The sequence below is a fragment of the Vulpes lagopus genome, chromosome 1 (assembly GCF_018345385.1).
Source record: "Vulpes lagopus strain Blue_001 chromosome 1, ASM1834538v1, whole genome shotgun sequence".
Classification (NCBI taxonomy): domain Eukaryota; kingdom Metazoa; phylum Chordata; class Mammalia; order Carnivora; family Canidae; genus Vulpes; species Vulpes lagopus.
The window spans coordinates 132,710,786-132,733,789 of NC_054824.1; the positions used below are offsets into that span (position 1 = coordinate 132,710,786).

Sequence of the window (23,004 nt, forward strand, 5' to 3'; positions counted from 1 at the left end):
CCTCATGTCTACTTTCACACCTCACTTGACATTCCCAAGAAATTCCTGTTGTGATGATAATCTCCATTGTTGTCTCCACCAGCTGAGCCTGGACCGGAGGCGGAGGTGGGGCAGGGTACGGATGAGGCCAGCCCGGAAGTAGCCCCTGCCCACGTGGGAGCAGAGAGTGAAGTGGAGCGAGCACTGGAGCAAGAGCCAGAAGAGCGGGCCTCCCTCAGTGAGAAAGAGAGGCAGAGCGAGGAGGTGAACGAGAAGGACAACTGCTCTGCCTCCAGCATCTCGTCCTCCAGCAGCACGTTAGAGAGGGAGGAGAAGGAGGACAAGCTCTCCAGGGACAGGGGAACTGGTAATACAGCCCCTTTTCTCAGTAAATAAATTCCAGGGAAACCTGGGCAGGGGACTTGGTTTGCTGGCCACTGAGGTCACTGCTGGCTCAGCTCGCTCACTGGGCTGTGTCACCTGGAGTCTGGAGGTTAGAGATGTGGCCACACTGTAGGCAGCCCCTCAGCTTCCTGCCCAATGGGGAGGTGGCCCCCACACCCACTGCCATATTATTGTAGCTTCACTTCTATAGGTGGGAAAAGGCAATAATGAGGGCAGGAAAGGACTTTGCATAAGGAATAAGTCCCAAAGGAGAAATGCCTCATTTCCTTCTAATTGCTCATTAATAGTAAATGTAGTTTTTTTTCTTACTTATATTTAGAGATATGTCATGTTGCTATCGGCTCCCTCGAAAGTTTCTTCAGTGAAATGTGCTAAGGTATTATGAGGGACATTTCAAACCAGAGCAAATTTGTTAAAATGAATTGAAAGGGTACTTCCAAAAAAATGACAGCTCACAGTGTGCTGAAGTCAGTTTGATGTGCTTGAGTGGAATATACATAATTTAAGTACCTTTCTACAATATGCTCAGGGCCATGCTTTTGTTATAAAGCATTTGCTTTTCTTTATGAAATCAGATCCTTTTGGCATTATAGCTGATATTCAGTTCATATGTGTAATGGTAACTTTATGATGAGAGACCAAATGGAATGTTAATCCTCACTGGGGACTCAGGGAGGGTGCCACAGAGGGTTATAGGAATTGTAAAGGATTTATGTAATCACTTGAATTATGGTTCATATGCAACACCATAGGCTTGGTTTTCCTACCCATGACTTGTGTGCTGTTGAGAGGACAGCCACCTCTCTCAACTAACACATTTCACCAGTGGAGGCATGTCTTACTACTAGCCAGTCTTCATTAAGCTACAGAGTGATACACACTCAAGGAGCCTATGCTTTGGGCCCAAAGTGCATCATGAAGGCTTCACAAGGGCCTGCCAGCCAGTGACATAACCCATGCATGGCTTGTTAGCTCATAGATTAAGAATACATGATCTCTGAAACATGGATGTGTGAATGAAATGAATGATTTCATTCATTTTGAATGAATGCTTGGAGCCATAATGCCTGCCATGAGACCTATCAATCAATGGCTGAGTCTTAGTTGATATTTTGAGTTTTCACCAGCTGTATTATTTTTATTCTTTATATTGCTAGTCACTATGATGCACTGAAAAAAGACGGAAAGATATTAGTTTATGTCTTAGTAGTTATTGCATTGAAAATCTTGTGTCTGGTTGAAGATGTACGTGCTAGAAGGTATTGTAAGTATCGGTATTTACTTATTACATGTATCTCTCGAAGTCAGATGGCAGTTAGTCTCCCGAATTCTACTTCTTAGTATTCACATTTGATGTGATTTATGGTCACAGTACAGGGGGTCAGGTCGGGTAAGTCTTCTTGATCAGTTTGGTCTTAAATCATGTTTTATTATAAATAGCTGTAGGAATTATTCGTCATCACTAGGTTTAGCAAGCCTAAAACATATCAACAAGTGGGGTTAGTGAAAAGAAGCCAAGGAACAGAACTTTCTTGGATCAGATTGTCCAATATTTTTCCAAATAAGGGCAACTTTCCAAAAATGGAGACTGTACTCTCAGTGAAGAACCATTGACTTTCTACCAAAAGCTGGTGGTGTCCAAGAGTATTAACTCAGGAATTAGGGCTTTGCAGTGATTTTTTTTTTCCTACTTCAGTCTGGTGCTATTAAGAGATGTGATCATGTTTATTTGTTGCAACTTCTTAGAAAATCCCACTGCTCTCAGGCACCATCACCAGCTGTGGAGTCAGGGCAGCTCTGTCATCATAGCTGTTGCCTTTTATGACTCTAATGATTGTATCCATTACTCAGAAATGAATTTGTAGGGATTGAAAGAGTCTCAACCTATTCTGGTTGTACGGCTTTCTTTTTGTTTCATGTGTTCTGCTCTATGGCATTAGTGTGAGAGGTTTTATTGTAGTATTTGTTACACTTTGCGGTAATTACTTGTATAACTGTCTATTACCTCCACTTGAATGTCAGCTTTGTGAGGATGGGGATATCTGTCTTGTTCATTATGAGTCCTCACTTCCTACCTGTAGGACTGGAGCATAGTAGAGGCTCACAAAACCACTAATGAATTATTGAATGAAGAGGCATCTGGCTAAGATGGAGCAGGTCTATTGTTCCAAGTTCCTTCCTCTTACAACTAAAATAGAAACACTCTGGGCATAACAGAACAATCATAGGAGGTCCCTGGAAACTGGAGAGAAGAAGGCCGACTGTCTAAGATCTTTGGACTTCAGTGACATGGCAGCAAAGCTCTGACTAAATCTTATTCCTATAGCCAAAGAATTGGGAAAATAAAATGATTGCCTAACAGAACAGAAAGTCTTTTTGGCTTTTAATACATGCCCTACCCTAGACCAGCACTAATGAAAAATCAGCTGCTGACCTACCCCTTCCCCACCTAGTAGCTTCAGTGGGACCAAAGAGGAGGTGATCTTCTATAACCTCGACTCCATGGAGACCGGGGTGACACCATTCCTCTCCCCTTCCTCCAAGTCCCGGGTGTCAGTGGGACGCCCATCAGGAGGGAGCCAGTCCTCTATCTCCTGCCAAAAAGAAGCTGATAGTGCTCTCATTTCCTTGCTGGGGTAGTTTTGGCCTAATGGAGAACTGATATTCTATCCCCTGTAGGACAGAAGGAATTGGCATCCCAGTTCTTCTATTGAGGTACTGTCAGTGGGGTCTTGTAAAGATCTGACCCTTTGCCTTTACCCAGCAGGAAAGAGACTTAGGAAGGCAGTGGAAGATGACTAACCAGCATTCTATTGCCCCTACCCTCCTTCTCTGATACCAGTTGGGCCAAGCAAGGAGCTCAGCCTCCACCCCACTCCACATAAAAAAAGGTAAAATGATGTCATTGAGGGTGAAATTAGTCTGCAATCTATTCTCCCCATCCCAGAATCAGTAGGGACCAGTGGAAGCTGAGCCTTCACTTCCACTTGGAGGCAATGTGAGTAAGTGTTCCACTTTCACTCGGAAGATACCAGTGGGTCAAGGGACTGCTGCACCCCCACCCTGCCCATCTGCAGTGAGGGTAGTCAGCCTTCTTCCTGTGGTGGTGACAGTAGGACCCAGTAGAGAGCTGAATATTTACTTCCATCAAGACCTGTACAGCACATCTAAACAGGGTGAGTGCCTACTGAAAGAGAATAGTACACATGACCCAAAGTCTAGCAGACAATCTCCAAAATATCCAGGATACACTCTAAAATCACTCATCCTATCAAGATCTGGGGCAATCACAACTTGGATGGGAAAAGACAAACCACAGATGCCAACACTGAGATGAGCCAGATGTTGGAATTATCTGACTAGGATTGTAAAGCAGCCATCATGATGATGCTTCAGTGAACAATTAGAAACATTCAGGAAATACATGACAGAAATGAGATATCTTGGAAAGAAATAGAAGATATTAAAAAAAAAGAACCAAAGAGAAATTACAGAATTGAAAAATACAATGGCCAAAATAAAATATTTGTTGGGCTCTGTAGTAGTGTGGAGACAACAAAGGAAATAACCTGTGCAGTTGAAAGCAGAGCAGTAGAAGTAACCAAGTCTGAATTGGGGAAAAGTAGATTGAAAGAATGAACAGAGCCTCAGGGACCTGTGAAACTGTATCAGTAGAACTAACATTTATCTAATCAGAATCTGAGAAGGAGAGGAGAAAGCCTGCAGGGCTGGAAAAATATTTGAAGAAATAACAACTGAAAATTTCCCAAATTTGGGAAAAGGCATAAACCTCCAGATTTAAGAAGCTAAGCAAATACTAATGGGGATGAATCCAAAGAAATTCACACCAAGGAAGATGAAAAACTATAGATGAAAAATTAAGTCTTCAAAGGGAGTAAGAAGAAACAGTGTATCATCTATAGAGGAATGCTGATTCAAATATTTCATCTGAGACATGGAGGTGAGTGGGAAGGGGCACAGCATTTGTCAAGTGCTCAAAGACTAGAATTATCTACCCTGAATGCTGGATCCAGCAAAAGTAGCTTTTTTTTTTTTTTCTCCAAAAAGTAGCCTTTAAGGATGAAGAGAAAATGAAGACATTCTCAATTCAAGGAAAACTAAGAGAATTTGCCACTAGTAGACCACTCTTAAAACAATGACTAGACGACATTCTCTGAACAGAAAGGAAATGATGACAGAAGAAGGCTCAAAATTTCAGAAAGAAATAGAAAAATGGAGTGGGAAAAAATAGTAAATAAAAAAGACACTCTTTTGCCTCACAAGTTTCTTAGTCATAGGTGATGGTGGAAGCAAAAATTATAACCTATGATGTAGCATTCAATGTATGTAGAGGAAATACTTGAGGCAATTCTATTTTTAAAGTAGGGAGGGTAAAAAAAAAAGGGGAGGGCAAAAGGATCTAAATGGAAGTAAGAATTCTATGCTTCAAAGTAGTAAAACGTCAATATCAGCACACAGAGAAGTTAGTGTTCATATTGTAATCCCCAGAGCAACTGCTAAGAAAATTATATAAAGCCATGTAACTCAAAAACAGTAAAAATCAAATTGAAATTCTAAAAAATGTTCAAGTAATCCAGTTGAGGTCAAAAAAGGAGAAAGAGTAAAACAAAGGAAATGAACAAAAAATAAAGAGGCAGATTGAAGCCCTAACATAATAATAATTTTTTTAAGTAGTCTTTACCCCTAATATGGGGCTCGAACCCACAACCTCAAGATCAGGAGTCACATGCTCTCCTGACTGAGCCAGCCAGGCACCCAAGAATGACTTTATTTTAAAAGAGGGAGTTTCGCAGAATGGATAAAAATATAACCTAACTATATGCCATGTATACAAAACTCTTTTTCAACATAATGACATAGGCAGATGGAAAGTGAAAAGTCAGGAAAAGATAATACCATGCTAACACTAATCAGAGAAAAGCAGGAGAGACTATATTAATATCAGATAAAGTAGACTTCAGAGCAAAGGAAATTACTAGCGGCAAAGAAGCAACACTACATAATGATACAGGAAGACCTAAGTGAATAAAGAGACTAAGGGAGACAACCAGCATTTAAAAGATCACCTAATTGTGTCCTCCTCCTTGTTGACAAAAAAAAGAAAATTGCAACATTTCCCAGGAAATGGAGGAGGAGAGAAGCAGTCTCTTGAGAGAGACTCAGCCACTTACCCGCTGGAGCCCCCTGATCTCAAAGCGGTCTTCCTATTTATGGGCCTGTCTGGCCAGTTGTAGGGACTGCAGATACCCAGACTTTCCCTGTCCTGTCCTCACTTGCCGTCTCCTCCCGCTTCAATGGTGGTTGTCCCCTAAGCGGACTCGGTGAAAGCTGCCAAGGGTCTAATTGCTCCTTGTTCTGGTATTGGGCCTTTAGTGAGGTGGGGCCACTACTGAACAGAGGGCAAAGCTGCACTGGAAGAAGAGTGCCGGGGGACCCTTGTGGCTTCCCAGTGATGCCTCCTCTGAGATCAAGGCAGGGTCACGTGGGAGAGACCAGTGTCCCTCCCAGTAGGTTTGACTGGGCCATTCTCCTTTGGTTGAACAAAGGCTGCTGATGCTCACGTCCATGACCGAGGTCCCTGCCGTCCCCCGGCGCAGGTGCCCACAGAGGTCCTGGGTATTGGAGGGACCTCACATCCTGAATGCCCGCCAAACAGCCCTGCTGGCTCTTAGGAGCCAAACTCTGAGGAATCCCATTTTTGACCATTCACTGATTCATCGACGTGTCTTAGATGCTGGGAATTCAACAGTAAACAACAACAAAAAACCCCAATCCCTGCTCTTGTACGGTTTACATTCCGATGAAGAGGACAGTTTAACAAGTAATTATAACCATTCCAGTGGCAGGACAAAGGCAGCAGTAAAATAAATAAGGAAAATATGGGGAAGATTAGGCAGTAATAAGTACTCTGGTGACTAAAGCCAGAGAGTGAGATAAATGGCATTGGGGAGAGAGGGGGAGTGTTGCAGAGTTTTAAATGAGGTGGTTGGGGAAGATTCACTGAGAACATACTGTTTAAGCAAAGACCTAGAAGGAGGTTGAGAAGCAAATTGTGTGGTTAAACGGGTGCAGTTTGTTCCAGGATGGGCAAAGGCCCTGAGGCCAGATCATGCCCGGTGAGGTCTAGGAATGTCAAGCAGCTACTGCAGTGAAAGGGGTTCAGGGATGTTCATCAAAAAAAATTAAGGTGGGTACGTGCAAGGCTCGGGAAATGATGAAAGATCACTGGCTTTTTTCTTGGCAAAATGTGGCACTATTAGAAGTCTTTGAGCAAAAAGATGGGATCGGGCGTTTTAACACATCAACATCGCTGTTAACCACAGACTCTAGAGGGACATGAGTGGAAATTGGGACGAGCTAGGGGACACTCCTGCAGTGTTGCAGGCAAGAAACCATGCTGGCTCAGATGAAGGCCATAGCAGGGCAGGTGATGAGAGAAGTGGGTAGATTCTGGATGTGACATGAAGTCTTAGCTAACAGGACACCCTGCTATGTTAGATGCCCACGTGAAAGAACAGGAGTTACATGACTGAGATTTGTGGAATTGGCAGCAAGATGGATGAAAGTTGCCATGTCTGAGATAGGAAAGGGGTGTAGTAGAAATGGGTTCAGAGAGAGGGTGGGTATGAGGGCAGAGGTGGTACCTAAAGCCTGAAGACTGGATGAAATGGTAACTAAGTGTGCAAGGACACAAGAGGTCCAAGGACATCTAAAGGGTAAAGATAAGGAGGAAGTGGCATAGGAGAATGAGAAAGAGCATCCAGAAAAAAGGGAAGCAGACCAGGTGAGTACAATGCCCTGGAAGCCACGTGAAGGATGTAAATAAAGGAGGGAGTCCTCTTCTGGGTCTAGTGCAGCAGGAAAGTTTTAGGCCACCTGGGAAAGGAGAGAAGTTGGATTATAGCTGGGGGGCTAAGTGGAGTTGAATTGTTTTAAGATGGGTGAAGTCATACCAAGTTTATATGCCAGTAGGAAGGTCTAGTGGGAGGAGCATGGGAAATGCAGGACAGAGAAGCACCAGGATGGCTTCCAAATGCACACGTGGAGGGCGTGACCCTGCTAAGAGGGCCAGTCTGTCGGTAGTCACAGGAGGGAAGCCATAGATGGGGTTCAGGTGCGGGAAGCGGGGGGCTAGGTGAGGCCCTGGGAGATCTCTGGCTTCTGTTAAGCTGTGGAACTAGGAAGCAAGGCCATGCTTGTGTGCAGATGAGACAGCGGGGAGGTTAGAGGAGAGAGGGGAGGTGGGAAAAGTCACCCAGGAGAGGTCGCAGATGAGGCTGCCAGGAAGCGTTAGGGGTTTCCTGAAGACCGGTGGCCATGGATTTAGTGTACAAGCCGTGCGATGGTCTGTGCATTTCCCCCAGGCACTTTGAGCAGATGTGGTGGGGGGGGTGGGGGGAGGGGAGACCTAACTCCACAGCTTTTCCACCTGTCCTGCGGTGGGCGAGGCAGCAGCTTCCTGGCCTCCCTGTGTCTGGTTAGGACCAAAGCCCCTTGTTACGTGTGGCTGGGTGGGTCTGTGGGCAGGAAAAGTGAGGAAAATACTCTCCTGAGCCAAGGTGGGAGCTGAGAGCGATGCCCTAACTACAAGAGTCTTGGGTCCTGGAGCAGGTGATTGCGACTGTCAGCGTCCTCTCCGAAGTCGCTCCGTGTGTTAGGCCCCGCTCGCCCCTAGCTGGCTTCCCTCCACACGGAGGCACCTGCCGTTTGCTCACTTTTTTCTCTCCTCTGCGCTTCCAGGTTTGTGGTCCGTGGGCGTTCAGGATGCCGGTGTAAATGAGCAGTGCGGCGACATCCTCACCAACAAGCGGTTCATGCTGGACATGCTGTATGCGCATAACAGACAGCCCCCGGATGACCAGGAGAAAGCGGAGGGCGAGAGCGGGAGGGCCGAGCCGGGCGCGGAGGCCGTGGCCAGCCTGGCGAGCAGGATATCCACCCTGCAGGCCCACTCGCTGGCCCAGGATGAGGGCGGCCGGAGGGTGGACGTCGGCCGCCTGGACAATCGGGGCAGCGTGAGGGCCTTCGCTGAGAGATTCAACAGCGGGGACCTAGGGAGAGGGTCCGTCTCCCCGGACGCCGAGCCTAGTGACAAGGCCCCAGAGAAAGCCTCCGCACAGCCCAAGACGGAATCCGATTACATCTGGGACCAGCTCATGGCCAACCCGAGGGAGCTCAGAATCCAAGACATGGATTTCACCGACCTGGGGGAGGAGGACGACGTGGACGTCCTGGACGTGGACCTGGGTCCCAGGGAGGCCCCGGGGCCCCCGCCCCCGCCCCCACCCACCTTCCTGGGTTTGCCGCCCCCGCCCCCGCCGCCCCTGCTGGACAGCGTCGTGCCTCCCCCTCCGGTCCCCGGTAATTTATTGGCTCCTCCTCCGGTATTCAACGCTCCTCAGGGCTTAGGGTGGCCCCAGGTCCCCCGGGGTCAGCCGGCATTCACCAAGAAAAAGAAGACCATCCGTCTCTTCTGGAATGAAGTGCGGCCTTTCGAGTGGCCGTGTAAGAACAACCGGCGCTGCAGAGAATTCCTGTGGTCGAAACTGGAACCTATCAAGGTGGACACTTCCAGGCTGGAGCACCTGTTTGAGTCCAAATCTAAGGAACTGTCCGTCTCCAAGGTACTGCTAGCATCCCAAGTGCTTCTTCATTTGCAGAGTTACTTTCTGCTGTTGAGTAGGGCCGAGAGATCTGTTGTATTTAAGATGTCCCTCGTGCTGCTTTGGTTATGCGGTTTTAAAAAAAAAAAAAAGTTGATATAAAAATCTGTCCTTTAAGAGATTAGTCTTTGTGCGGTAGGCTGGACGCAAGCTAAATGAGTACCGGACCCTTAGTGGCTGACATGGACAGCGGCCTACTGACCCCGTTAGGCAAAGTAGCTTTCAAAGAAGCAAATAACCCAGGGGAAAAGACAAAAAGGTCCACCAGGGACTATTAACAGGCCCAACAGTAGACGCTGACATTAACTGGAGGGAGGCAGTCTTGCTAATTTATCCAACACGTGGACTTTATCCAGGAGATACATCTGTTTACTCTCACCTTGATTGATGATAGTTGGTGTAGTGGTAGTTGGAACCCCAGCTGTAACCCCATATTTAGGGTTATGTAAACCTGCATATTTAAACCTGCAAAAACTTACCCTAAATTAGTTTCAGGTCCGTATGTTTTCCCATTTATCATCATGTTTCAGGTGAGGATAAAGCTGCCTGAGTTGGGCTCCCTGACCTGCCAGTCAAGCACTAGGTCTGAATCAGAAAGTTTATGCAGCATCCTCAGGCCGAGTGCCCTTCAGACAAGGAGCCAAGTGACAGGGTTAGTGCCCCAGGGGTGGGCATGGGGGGGCTGCAAATGCTTGCTGCTGTCCTCGAGCTGGCCTTCACTGTGGTGTCAGCTTCTCCCCAGTCTCAGCAAAGATGTGAATCTGAACTATGCCAGCCCCAGGAATCCCCCAAGTGTCAGGATTAGAGCTGACTCCTGCTTATAAATTCAAACTGCCGGGATCCAACACAGCACATCACATCCTGTCACTCCTCTCCTACAGCCAAAAGTAGACCTCCTTTTGTCCTCTCTAGGATATGACACTTAGGAAAATGAGGTTGGGCACCTGCTCTCAGTGTGCCTAACTTTCCCAGGACTGGTGGCCTGTGGTGCTGAGCCACTTACATGCCCCCTTCAGTTCTTGCAGTACAGCCCGCATTCCGGAGGAGACAGGCCTGGCTGCTTAACACAACAGTCTCTGGTGGCCTGGAGTTACCCAGGGGCCTACCCTCGATCATACCCTCCAACCCCCGGATCTAGTTGGCTGGTCTCCTTCAGCCACCATCTCCCACATGGGCTCATCTGGCTGGTGTGCCCTCTGGGTTTTCTTTGGTTGCTCAGTACTTTTAGGTTACTGGCCCTTGACTTGAGTGAGAGGAAGGAAAGGGAGTAACAATTTGGCAGTGAAGTTACTTCTGACTTCATTCTTACAAAGAAATTAGCAAGATTAAAAGCTTCACTGACAAGACCCAAAATGGGCGGTCCACCTGCCTCCTTCTCTTGGCCCTATGTTGGTTGGTGACAAGAGTCTAGTAAGTGCCCTCATAGTAGCCCGAAGTTCCATTCTTGCTTCAGGTAGGTGGTGACCTCATAAAATACTTTATTGCCTGGCTAAAGGACACCTGTTTGCCTAGTTTTTATAAAATGAGAGCATAAGAGAAAAGTATTGAAATTTTTACCAAATGGATTAAGATATGTTCTTCAGTGGGACCCAGAAACCCATACCTTTGTTCTCAGGGGTGGGGGCATAGGAAATGTGAGCAGGAACTAATTTACAAATGTTACAAAGGGTGAAAATGCACCTTAATATGAAAATACATCACACTGGAAAATTGAATCCCTTATATGGACGTTAGCAACACAGATATAACCAATTTTACTTCTATTTCTAATCCTTGGCTGTGGTTTTCATAAAACACAGCTGTAAACTGCCACTTCCGAATTCTGGCTTGTGAGAAGTTTTTCATTAAACACAATAGAGAGCAACACAAATAAAATGAAATAGACTTCATAGGCCAGCACAGAGCAAAGGGAATCAATTTTGGTTTTTGTCAGAAGACTTATACTGGACCAGAGTTCCAGAACATGCTAATGACCATCCAGGCCAATCCTTCCCCAAATAAAGATTCGTGTTCCAGATCCAAGGCTGGGTGACCACTTAGTGGAAATAAGAACAGAAAAATATGCTTTTGTATGTCCTTTCCAAATAGTTTTTGGAACTGGACCTATTTTTCTCTCTCAGCAGGAAATATATATAGCTTTTTAGTAAGATGACTTTAATTATGTTTTGTGGAGAAAGGCAGAAATCCTGTGCTAAATATCATCATGTTGTGTTTCTACTGCTGGTCTAAGATGTGGTGAGTCACATAGGAGATCATAGGAATGACCCCAGAGAAAGCTGTCAGGGCAGAAAGCCCCTGGAGGTATGGGGAAATACCCCTGTGGACTTGACAACATGCTGAGGGGCCCCTAAGAAGTGATCTTCAACCTATGTGCCTAATTCTTCCTGTACCCAAAGGCAGTTTTTATATCCTACGTTACAGACAGACGGAGACAGGTGTGGAGTGGAAGAGGAAATCAGAAGGAAGAGACTTGGTCCTCCCCACCTTGTGGACTTACTGTCTTATTCTTTTGGGCTCATTAGGTTTATCATGGGGAGGGAGCTCCAAAATGGGTTTGGAGAAATTTTTTCAACTTTATTTATCCTGACATTTCAAAATATATCAGAAACTGTTAGCAGTGGCTTTTTAAGAAAATTCAGAGAATGATTTATTTGGTCTGGGTGAGCCCCAGCCTGGGTTATTTTTAAAAGCTCCCCCAGGGACTCAACCAAAGTTGTACACCATTGAGTTAAAGTGAAAAGTGAGGCACCAATGAAGGGGGGCATTGATCCTCCCCCCACTTTCCATGTTGACTCCCGTATCCACTACCCTACTCCATTTTACTCTCCCAAGATGAGAGTAAAGTTTTCCTACCTTATATTCAAGTTTAGGACATGCAGAAATGTTATTTTACTTAACATCACCCTCAGAAAACCTGAATTCTATCTGGAAATTCAAAACCCAGCGTGGGGACTTAAGTGAGGTGACCATACATCTAGTACGTCCAGTTTGGCCCAGGTATATATGCTTGTTGTCCTACTATGATTATTAAGAGCACTCTCTTGCTCTCTCCGGGGTCTCCTGGTTAGGGTACTAGACAGTCCATTACCATGTTGGAAATGCAGCTGTTTTGCAGCTGGCCTCAGCTATAGAAGACTGCTGCAGAAGAACTGGGGAATGAATACTTTTTTTCCTAAACTTCACCATAAGGCAAGCCTATTCTGGCCAGTTCCTCAACACTATTCCTAACTACAGCCTTTGTTTAGACATCGTTGGGTAATGTTGCCTTCATGCTTGCCCATGTGTATGAGTCTCCCTTGTGATAGGACTTAGGAGAAGTCCACAGTTGTCACATCTTTATGACATCTGTGTCGTGGCCTCATTGTCATTGTCACTTTCTCAACAGACAGTTTTGAAAATATCCTATGGCGTCACCCTTTTGGCAGTTAGCGGGGAGTGAGGAGGAATGATTTATCCTTGCAAAGCCTGCACCTTACTGAGCCAGACCCAGGGGCTGTGACCGCGATGTCAAGAAGCATTTTGAGAGGTTATGCATTTCATGGGAGTGTTCTCCAGCTTAGGGGGAGATCACATTGTTAGGGCAGTTTCTACATTCAGTCATAGCACCATTTGGAGTGACAAGTTTTATATACTGAATATCTACTCTTTAAAGGTTGCATCCTTCATTTCTAGTAGAATCAGTCTTTAAAAATTCAAAGGAGGGGGCAGCCCCAGTGGCTCAGCGGTTTAGCACCGCCTTCAGCCCGGGGCCTGATCCTGGAGACCCAGGATAGAGTCCCGCGTCCAGCTCCCTGTGTGGAGCCTGCTTCTCCCTCTGCCTGTCTGTCTGTCTGTCTCTCTCTCTTTCTCTCTCTGTCTCTAATAAATAAATAAAATCTTTTAAAAAATAATTAAAAATTCAAAGGAGGGATTCTTCATGGCATCATCAGGAAACTGGGAAGCAAGCCCCATTTTCCTGCCCAGATGGGACGCCACCACCCATGTCCCCTCTCCCCCCACCACACTTCTCATTTCCTACTCGCCCCTCATGAGGAAGCTTGTGCCTTCACTGTTGTCCTGCTCTGGCCTTTGGTCCACACCGTGGTGTGCCACAGGCAGAAACTCCAGGACTGTATGGAGAGGTGGAGTCAAGTTTTCTGTTTTATTTCCAAGAGCCACAGCCACGATGTGGTTGCTTGGTGTTCGCTGTGGCAGACTGTGGGGCCGTGTCTTCAGGAGTCAGCTGCATCCAACCCCAGAGACTCTCAAGCTGCTTTACCCCTGAGTGTGGAAAGACTCTCTGTGACTGACAGCTTAGCTCCCTGTACTGGAATGTGAGTTGGCATTTGGTGGGCATGTCAGGCACATTTTTACCATCGATAAAAACTCACTGTGTTGTCTATAGCTGTTGGGACTTTATCCTACATCATTCATAAAAATGGCAGGACCAGTCCTTGTTACGTCTTGGAATGGACAAGAGGACGCTGTTACTGTTTTTCTATTTTAAGAAATGTTCTCTTATCCTTGCCTTTTGTTTCCTGTTTTTAAATGACATTCCTCTTGAAAGAACAACTTTCTACTTGACAATCCTGTCTCAAAAGAGCTGTAGACTTACAAAAAGTCTAAATTGGTGGCTCTAGTTGCATGAGAGATTATTTAACATCTATGATCCATATGCCCTGCTCCACGCCGAGGAGATCAGAATCTCAGAGGATAGAAGCAGCATCTCTGAAGATTCTCTTGTGTACCCACAGTTATAAAGCATTGGTCTTAAAAAACTACATTTTCTGGTTTTCCTTCAGAAACTGTCAGTAGATTGATCAGGCCTGTTTCCAATACATGATGTCAAATTTCTCCCAGCCTAGTGGTAGTGACTTAATGTTACCCATTCAGCCATCAGTCATGGAGGCAGCTACATCTTCTGGAAAAGGAGAATCTCCTGTTCTTTCTCCAGAACATCCCTTTGCATTAGTCCTAGAGGTCAGTCTGTTAGTTTCAGAAGGGAATTTGGCATGTGCAAATCAATGATAGTCTTTGTTAAAAACCGAAACCAAGATGTTCTCTACGTTTTTTTGCAAGATCTTTAGTACCACCTAAGGTGTGTTCATTTGCTGGGCTCCTGTATGCCGGGGGTCTGTGTAGCCTGTAACAGACGCCCATGAGCTATCTTCTATCATTCACAAAGGCCCATGCAAGTATCCATGTCCCCGGCAAGCAGCTTTGTGGGCTACATTGAGTATCAAGTCCACACTTCCCTCTGGAACTATCACTCTCTGGGGTGGGGACATTGATCTGATCTGATGTCCTATGTATGTAGGTGCCTTGGATCAGTAAACATGGTAGATGCATTAGTCATGAAAAGTATACATTGGTAGACCACATATTTTTAAAATGTCCATAGAGGAAAAATGATAAGCAGGAATCACTATTGGTGAAATAGGTAAGAGCTAATTTTTAGAAAGCACTATGTCCCAAGCATTGTCATAAGTGCCATACATGTACTAATACCAGTAATACTCTGCTGATAGTTTTAGCAAATACTTCTACAGTGCCTACCATGGCCAAGCATTGTTCTCACTGCTTTACATCCATTGTCTCATTTTATTCTCAAAGAAAACTTTGTGGGATACGTACCAGAGAGGAAACTGAAGCACAGAGATATCCAGGGACTTGCCAAAGTCACACAGCCACAAATGGTCAGATCCCAGCTGAAGTTACCTTTCAGGGCTCCTGAGTCTGTCAATGAATGTGATCCTTGGATTATATTTTGTTTCTTCTATTTTTTGATAAAAAGCCAATCAGTCAAAGCTCTGTCCCCCACCTCAGCAAGTCTCAAGAACTCTCAGGGAGGAAAGGATGGAAAGAGGCCCCTGTGAGCCCAGGCCCTGGGCACAGCATGCTAGACTAGGATTTGGTGGAAAGTGAAAACAGGAAAGGTGGACTCTGGGGTGAGATAGTTGCCCCAACAAGCGAGTGGTAGTAAGGCAGTGTGGAGCTGTCTCTGAACATGCCATTTTGCCAAATATGTCCAGTGGTGTTTAAGGGAAAAGAGGACCTGTGTCTTTAAGGGGTACAGGGTATCCTGGAAAGACACTGGGTTCTGTTTTTGCTTCCAGAAAGCTGGTTAAATCAAACTCTTGTTCAGAGCCACACAGCAATGCTTAACATATAGAATAGCAATGTTTCTGAAGCCCCAACTATCAGGAATCTTCTAGCAGGCTAACAGTTGCCTTTCCAGAAATACTGTCTCTGGGGAAAAGCTTCAGCTCTGGATGCCATGTAGGGCTTTTGTTTGTTTCTGATTCAGCCAAGAAGATTGCAGGGCGAGGGGAAGTGGTATAGATGGCCAAACTAGTGAGAGAAGAGGTTACCCTCCATGGAAAGAGATGCTGTCATGGCGAGCAGGGACCCCTTAGAAGGGTCAGGAGGGAGATCCCTAAGCCAATTCAACTCCCTCTTCCCAAACTGTACAAGAAGACTGAAGATCTAGCTTCCAGGAAGGCAGAAGTGAGCCCTTCCAGGAAGAGGCTTCAAATAAGCAGCACCCAAGGTCACAAGAGTTACAGGATTTCTGAGAAGTATAAAGGAGGTAGTCAATTTAAGAGGTTATTGCTAACTGCTAAGGCTTGGGGGGAGGGCTGTGACATTCCCTGTAGCCCCAGATTCACCTAGTGGTCAGCTTCCTGGGTTGGGGTCTACTCTCTAGAACCATCTGCTCTAAGATGTAGGGCCCTGCAAATAGTTACTCTGTCACAGGAAGGGCATCGTGAAGGTCACACTTGCTGATCTGGGGCTTTGACCACAGAAAGACAATTGGAATGGATCAGACTTGATGCCTGCTCATCCTGAGACACAGACATGTGCTCCCTGGCACAGAAAACTGGCTCTCACCCTTGCAGGTGCCGCTCTAGGTAATTGTGGGAGGGGAGGAGAGAGTCAGACATCCCCACAAGATCTCCTCCTTTGTGTCAGGCAGAATGGATCCTGGGGCACTTGTGTGCTCAGCAGCATCCACTGGAGTCTGTTTTAATTATAAAGAACAGCATTTAAAATACATCTTGGATAAGATCCAGAGATTGGAAAATTCAATTTCAGATATTACTTTAAATCTTATTCTTTTCTTCACCAAGTGGGTTGATGTGCTCTGAAAACATGTGGCATCATTTTGGGGACAGCTCTTCCTGTGATTTCAGGATACTTGGTGGCTTACTTCTCCCTGACTCCTAGGGGAGTGTGTGTGGGTGTGCCCACTGGTGTACATTGGGTTCTGTTGGGAATGGGGAAATGGACATGTCAGGCTCAGAGCCATCACGTAGGTGTCTGCAGGTTGTTTGCTGTACATGTATGCTGACCAAGGGGAAAGGACCAGAATCTGAGTGGTGCTTCTCTCTCAAGCTGTTTGCCATGGGGCTGTGTCTCCCCAGAGGGAGCATCTTTTTCTCATTTGCACAAAGGCTGGATTGGGCTGAGTCTGCTTAGGCATCTTTCCAGGCTCTTGGAGTGAGAGGGGCTAGATAGATGAGGGGCTAAGAGCTAATGATTCCCAGGAAATCCCTGCCTCCTGTACTGGAGCCTGGCTGTGGGTATTTGCCTCTCCTTCTGCCATGCATGCTGCCCTCCTTACATGGCACCATTCCTCATGTTCACCGGATGTCTACTGCAGCATCTCCAGGCCTCATATCCTTGAGTTCCCCTTCGTTGCCTCTGCTCAGCATTTTGCCAAACCTTTTCTCGTTCCTTAGCTTTTTACACACAAAATACTATCTTAGATTTGAAAGCTGCATTCCAGGGGCTCCCAATAAGCTTATTTGATTTAATATATTGGAGATAAGTTTGCCCTGCAGAGTGGGGATGCTTCTACCCCACATGTCCCTGGGCATTCAAAACTGATCACACCCACGAGAATTGTTCTTCCTGGCCACCAGGCCCCAAAACAGCTGGGATGCTTTCAGCTGTTTTCTTCGTGAGGAAATTTTAATTTATTCCCAAATGCATATTTAAGGATTTAAAATAGAATTTTAGCAATTGAGTTTGGAAATGCTTAGTAGGACTTAAGGAACCACAGTCTGCTTCTCCTTGCCAGCTTCCAGCCTGCAGTGCTATAGCAAGCCAGCTTCTCCAGAAAGCTCAGCCTTCACACAAGAGACTGACAGTCAGCATTATCAGGCCCTTGGCTGGGCCTGCCTGCAAGGAAATGGAGCAGCTGGCTCCGAGGCCTCCTGCATGTGTCCCCCCAAACCTCTCATTCCCTCCCTGGCACTTCCCAGCAAGCTAGACAAAGCCACTTCCTCTCTCCTTATCTTCACTCCCCAATTCCAGGCTCCATCCTAGACATTCTTTAGGGCCCATCCTCCAAACCTGACCCTTTCCACCCCCAGGGAAGTTATGTACCCCACTGCTGAGCCCTTTTCCACTGGGAGCACACCCACCATCGCGCTGAACACATCTTTTCCTTTAGGAGATCCATGATGCCTTATTCATCATTGTCATCCTGGGCTTATTACGTAAGTGGAAATAGTCATCCTCCCAGCTCTGCCTTGTCTCAAGGGAAATCTGAGCACGAACAGAAGGCTTGCTGAGCTGGATCTCTTCCACATGCCCCCATGGCCACCCACCCTTAACTCCTGGAGAGCTGAGGGGGAAAGTGGAAGGCCTTGTCATCCTGGCCCTGGCACTCATTGGCTTACCAGCTCACATACTTGTTAGGCTCTGGTCTTGTACCAGCCCAGGGCCTGTCCCCAAGGAGCACCATGGTCAGCAGGGAAGCCATACATGCAAGGGCTTTGTGAGGACACCTGTTCCCCTCTTTGGCCCCTGTTCCCATTCATCCCTCATTCTTCTTGAGCAGGTTCCCTTCTGTTTCCCTGCCTCTGAAGGCCCCTCTTAACCTACCCAGTGGGCAGCCACCCTGGTGTGGGAGTGTGGCAGGTGATCTGTTGGCAGGGCACAGGATGTTGAAATGGTGAGAGGAGCCATGAGACGCTAGCAGCGGGGGATGCAGAGGGGCTGACTGGCCAGCCCTGTCGGATTCTCCTCGTTACTCCTCTCGTCTCGGCATGTGTACTGACTGTCTCCATCTCTGGGCTCATACCATGTGCGCTAGGGCCAACCAAGGCACATTCCGACACCTTGCAGCCTGCAGGAAGGGAGCTCTGAGAGGTTTTAGTTTTGTTTCCACTGCTTCTATGGAAAAAAACAGGTTTTTTTCCTTGCCAAATATCACATTTTTCCCAATTGAAGGAAAATCAATTTTATTTTGTAATGTGTCTGACTCGCGAAGTTCCACTGCTGACCCGTGCTTGGCGGCTTCTCAGAGCTAATCCTTGATCTCTTTCTTCTGTGCTGAGCAGTAGCCAGTCCTTCCCTGAGCTGGATCGGGGCCATGTGTTTTCATCTCTAAATAAGAAGTGAGTTTGCTTTTAATAATGAAGCACAGAAAGGACCAAAGATGATGCACTAATCTTGGATTCTCCTTATTTTATCACCAAGAAAACTGCTGCAGATGGAAAAAGGCAGGAGGTCATCGTCCTGGACCCCAAGAGGAGCAATGCCATTAATATTGGTCTGACCGTGCTGCCTCCTCCAAGAACGATTAAGATAGCCATTTTGAATTTTGATGAATATGCCTTAAACAAAGAAGGAATTGAGGTAAGAGAAGCTCTATCAGGCATTATTTGTGTTCTGCTAACATGTCCCATATGTAAAGCATTACTGCATCCAATATGACTTTCTCCACAGGGTGGCTTGCCATTTTTCTATTTCAGCCAGACTCTGAATAATGTTAATAATTCTCACATTTTTTTAAACTTCTGGGTCGTGGCGGGGAGCCCCACTTGGCCTATGAAGTTCAGTGATCCTCACTCTCTGGCTCATTTGCTGCCTGCCTTCTGACCACGCTCACCCACCTCGGCACAGAAGAAGTCTAGGCTGGCCTCCTGACGGGGACTGGTAGGGTCTTTCATGTCATTGCCAACTGAACATACTTAAAGGACAGTTTCACAAGTAGGGCTTTCAGCGTGTGTTCACATCTGTGTGAATGACTTTGTTTCTTTCTTGGTGCTCAGTGGGATATGTAGAGATGCCTTTTGGGTGATAAACTGGAGAACCTATGCCACCTGTGCCTTTAGCAGTTGGTGACCTGAATGGCAGCAGTGGAGGGAGATGGGTCACTTGCTGTGACCACATGTCTTGCCAGCCTCAGTGCTCTGCTACCAGGCCCCGTTCTGGTAGCCCACCATGGGCTGCTGCCACTTTACAGCAAGTTAAAGCTCATCTTCTAATAATGAAGAAAGGGTGACTGGAGCAAGTAGCCCAGCACACAGATTCCTCCAGATGGGCAGTATAGCCTGGGACTCACCAGTTCACTGTGGGGATGTGAGGACACTGCTTTGTGGTGTTGGGTGACAAGGAGCCCTGGGTCCCTTTAAAGCCTTCCCATAGTTGAGGTTCATTCATGCACAGTCTTATCTGAGGGACTGGAGAGTGGACAGGACCAGGGAAGACCGGCTACAAAGGGAGAATGAGCCCCTGACAGTGAGGAGGGGCCCAGGGCCATGATGTGAGGCTTGCCCATGGCCCCAAGTGTGGAAAGGAGCAGTGGGGGCCATGGAGCCAGGTGGGTCTGACCATAGCAGGGTGGGCATACCTCTGTGCTTTGGAAAGAAGAGGCTCCCACAGGAATGATTGTGCTCCTGAGCACAATCCTGATTGTATACTGAGTTAGTAGTGTCCCTTCAAAATCCATGTCCACAAACTCAGAATGTGACCTTATTTGGAAACAGGGTCTTGGGAGAGGCAATCAAGATAAGGTCATATTCAATTGGGGTTGGCCCTCCTCCAGTGACAAATGTCCTTATAAGAAGAGGGAAGTTTGGACAGAGACACAGAGAGGGGAATGCCTCCTGTGAAGAGAGAAAACACAGGGACACACACACACACACACACATACACACACACACACACGAGACAGCCATGTGATAACAGGGGCAGCGATTGTAGTGATGCGTTTACAAGCCCAGGACACCAAGGATCACCTGCAACTGCCAGAAGCTAGGAAGAGGTGAGGGGGGAAATCCCCTCTAGAGCCTTCAGAGAGAACACCACCCTGCTGACACCTTGATGTCAGACTTATAGTCTCTCAGACTGAGAGAATTCTGTTGTTTTAAACCACCCAGCTTTGTGCTACTTTGTGTGGCAACCCTAGGAAGCCAGTGCAAGGCCTGAATAGCTCTACTCTGAGAAACACACACACAGCGTGTGCCAGGCCAGGTACAAGGTATAGCATGCATTTGTTTTCTGGCTGCAGAGTAAATTGAGCCCTGAGCCCTGGAGTCAGGCTTGGAGTCAGGCCAGGTACCAGAGCAGGTGAATATATCTAATTGGGCACACGGCAGGCTGAGACAGGGGTATAAAGGAGAGAGCAGGTGACAGGAGGCAAATGCAGAGAGGGACGTTGAGGCAGCCTTCGGACAGTGAAAAGGTGGCAAGCCTGGCCTCAGTGTGAGGCAGTCCCTCTCTGGGGCACCAGGAAAAAGTGAGGGAAGAGATGAGCATTGGCTGGCCACTAGGCAGGTGGGAGCTGCCAACCTGGATGAACCAAGCACCACGTGTCTTTCATCTAAGATGAACTACGTGGTAGGCCCTAGCACACATTCCAGCCATCCTATTTACTTAACAGTGCCTTTTGGAGACTGCAAAAGCTTCAGATTCATACAAAGAGAAGCTTCGAATGCAGCCAGAGCCAACCTGATGAAAGGGAAAAATGACATCTTCCCCTTTTCAAAATATTTCCCCTTCTTGTCATGGGAACTTGAAAGTCCGTCAGGAGAGATTGATTCCTTTGGATCTAGCCTTTGTTCTTTCCTGAAATGTAGCTCTCCTTAGGTAAGGAAAGTTTCAGATACAGTAAGTCACTTCAATTTTAGAATAATGCAAATCCCTTTCTTTTTCTGACTGGTTTCCAGTGAGGAGCTTTTCGATCCAGGAAGGGATATAATGGTGGCGATGCAGGGCCGATGAAGGGTATAGGAATAACAAAGCAGCATTAAGCTTAGTGACTTCCATAGCTTTCTTTCTGGAGGCCAGGCACAAGCCAGGTGCGCTACACCGATGCTCGTGAGGTGTAACTATTAGTTTCCCCGTCTCGAAGACGAGGAGAGTCCCGATGGCAGTCTGTGCCTGGGCTCCGCAGGCCGGTGGAAAGTCGGCCGGTAGCAGGAGCTTGAGAGCCTGAGCCTGAGTCTGAAGTGAAGACCATGGGCCTTGGGGATGGAGGGTCATCTGGGCCCTGGCTCCTGTGACAAAAAGAATAAGAGGGAATCTGAAAGATTAGTGAGAAGACTCCTGAGGCCAGTAGTTCCGCCTCACAGTGCCACCTACAGTGTGTCCCCCGAAGTAGCTGACCTGGAATGGTTTACAGAGAGAGGACACAGCCATAGGAAACAACACTGAACCCTTCCTTCCTGAGAGTTCATTGTGTAGTCCTGAGTCACAACAGCACATGGGGTGGCACATTTTTTAATCACAGTTTTTATCAAAACGGTTTCCCATCTGTGTCCCTACTGATGTTCTGGATTGGATGGTACCTTGTTGTGGGAGCTATCCTAGACATTGTAGGATGGTTAGCAGCCTCCCTGGCCTCCGCCCACAAGAGGCCAGGGGTACCACCTGAGTGGTGACAACCAAAAATGTCTTCAGCTTTGTCAGATGTGCCCTGAGGGCAAAATCCCCCCAGCTGAGAATACCTGATCTGAAGGCTGTCCCTGTGAATTCAGGGAGATTGTGTATACTTTTCAGTTCTGGGCGGTCATGATGAGAAGAGTCCAGTGGAAACCAGACACACTCGTCTGTCACCTGCCGTCTCTGGCCATTGTTGGCAGGACCTGGGTGGAGGGCATAGCTGGTCTAGATCCATGTCCTGAGCCACTACCCAGAACTTGCTCTCTAGGCTTATTGTTCAAGAGCTAAGTCAGGACTGAGAAGAGATGGAAGCTGTGTACTTGCAGATCTTTACTAATAAGATTTCCAGCTTATGCCCCAAGGGCCTTTTGCCAAACAAACTGTCTGCTTCTTGGACGCAGGCACTGTAGCATGGCACCACAGCTTAATGGGGCCATTTGAAACCTCTGTACCAAACGTGATTAGGATGTATTAAATTATATCCTGTGCCTTTGCTTAGCAACCCAGCAATATGTATCCAGCTTTGTCATGAAAAACTGAGAGAGTGGTTCACTAATTTCATTAAGGAAGTAATTTTTCATAAGGATATTAAACTTTAGAGCACATTTTGGGGCCATCTCAAATAGTATTCATGATATTTTTTCCAAATAAAATGTCATCAGCTTATCACAAGTGGCGTATGAGGGGTTTTCCTTTTTTCTCTTAGTTTTCTAAGTTTTATCATCTGTATCTATAGTGTCACACAATTGGATAGTCTCAAATGACACTTAACTTGGCTCACTCTGGCTGGCAGGCCTGCCAGCATCCTAGAAACAGAAGGTCCCTTACTTAGGCTGCGTATACAAAACTATAGCACCTTTTCAGGCCATTTGTGCTATTCAACCCCTGTCTGGGAGTGGGGGGTGGTGGACACACAGATGAGCCTGGGCCCCAGAGCCATGGTCAATCAGCAGTGCCAGGGAACCATAAAATCCCCGCAGCTACGTACCTTAGCCACATGGTGATTTTACGCTTCTGGGCGAATGGCCATGAATTGTGGAAGTGGCGCTCGGAAAGTAGGAGCAGCCCCTCGGTGGCTCCCCAGCTCTGCCTTGGTTGATCCGACCTACCTTTGGGCAAACACTTCATGTGCAAATTTGATGCAATAATTTCTGCCTTACATACCTCATTCAGTAGTCACAAAAATGAAAGAAAATATGATCAAGATACCTTAAGAAATAAAGAAAAACAATCCCTGCATAAGAAGTGCATGAAAAGAAAGCTGTGACTCACGAGAGAA

General features: G+C 46.8%; 1 protein-coding gene across 13 annotated transcripts in view; it reads left to right on the plus strand.

Annotated features, from left to right (window-relative positions):
- The window catches only part of FHOD3 (formin homology 2 domain containing 3), a 462,694-nt gene that overhangs the window by 395,722 nt on the left and 43,968 nt on the right, over window positions 1-23,004 (plus strand). For 12 of the 13 annotated variants that reach the window (XM_041743118.1, XM_041743137.1, XM_041743146.1 and 9 more), the window contains 3 exons: window positions 83-346; window positions 8,146-9,029; window positions 18,537-18,695. In XM_041743118.1, the coding sequence (XP_041599052.1) occupies window positions 83-346; window positions 8,146-9,029; window positions 18,537-18,695 (1,307 nt within the window). The remainder of the gene's footprint in view (window positions 1-82; window positions 347-8,145; window positions 9,030-18,536; window positions 18,696-23,004) is intronic. The other variant, XM_041743156.1, reaches the window with a different exon arrangement.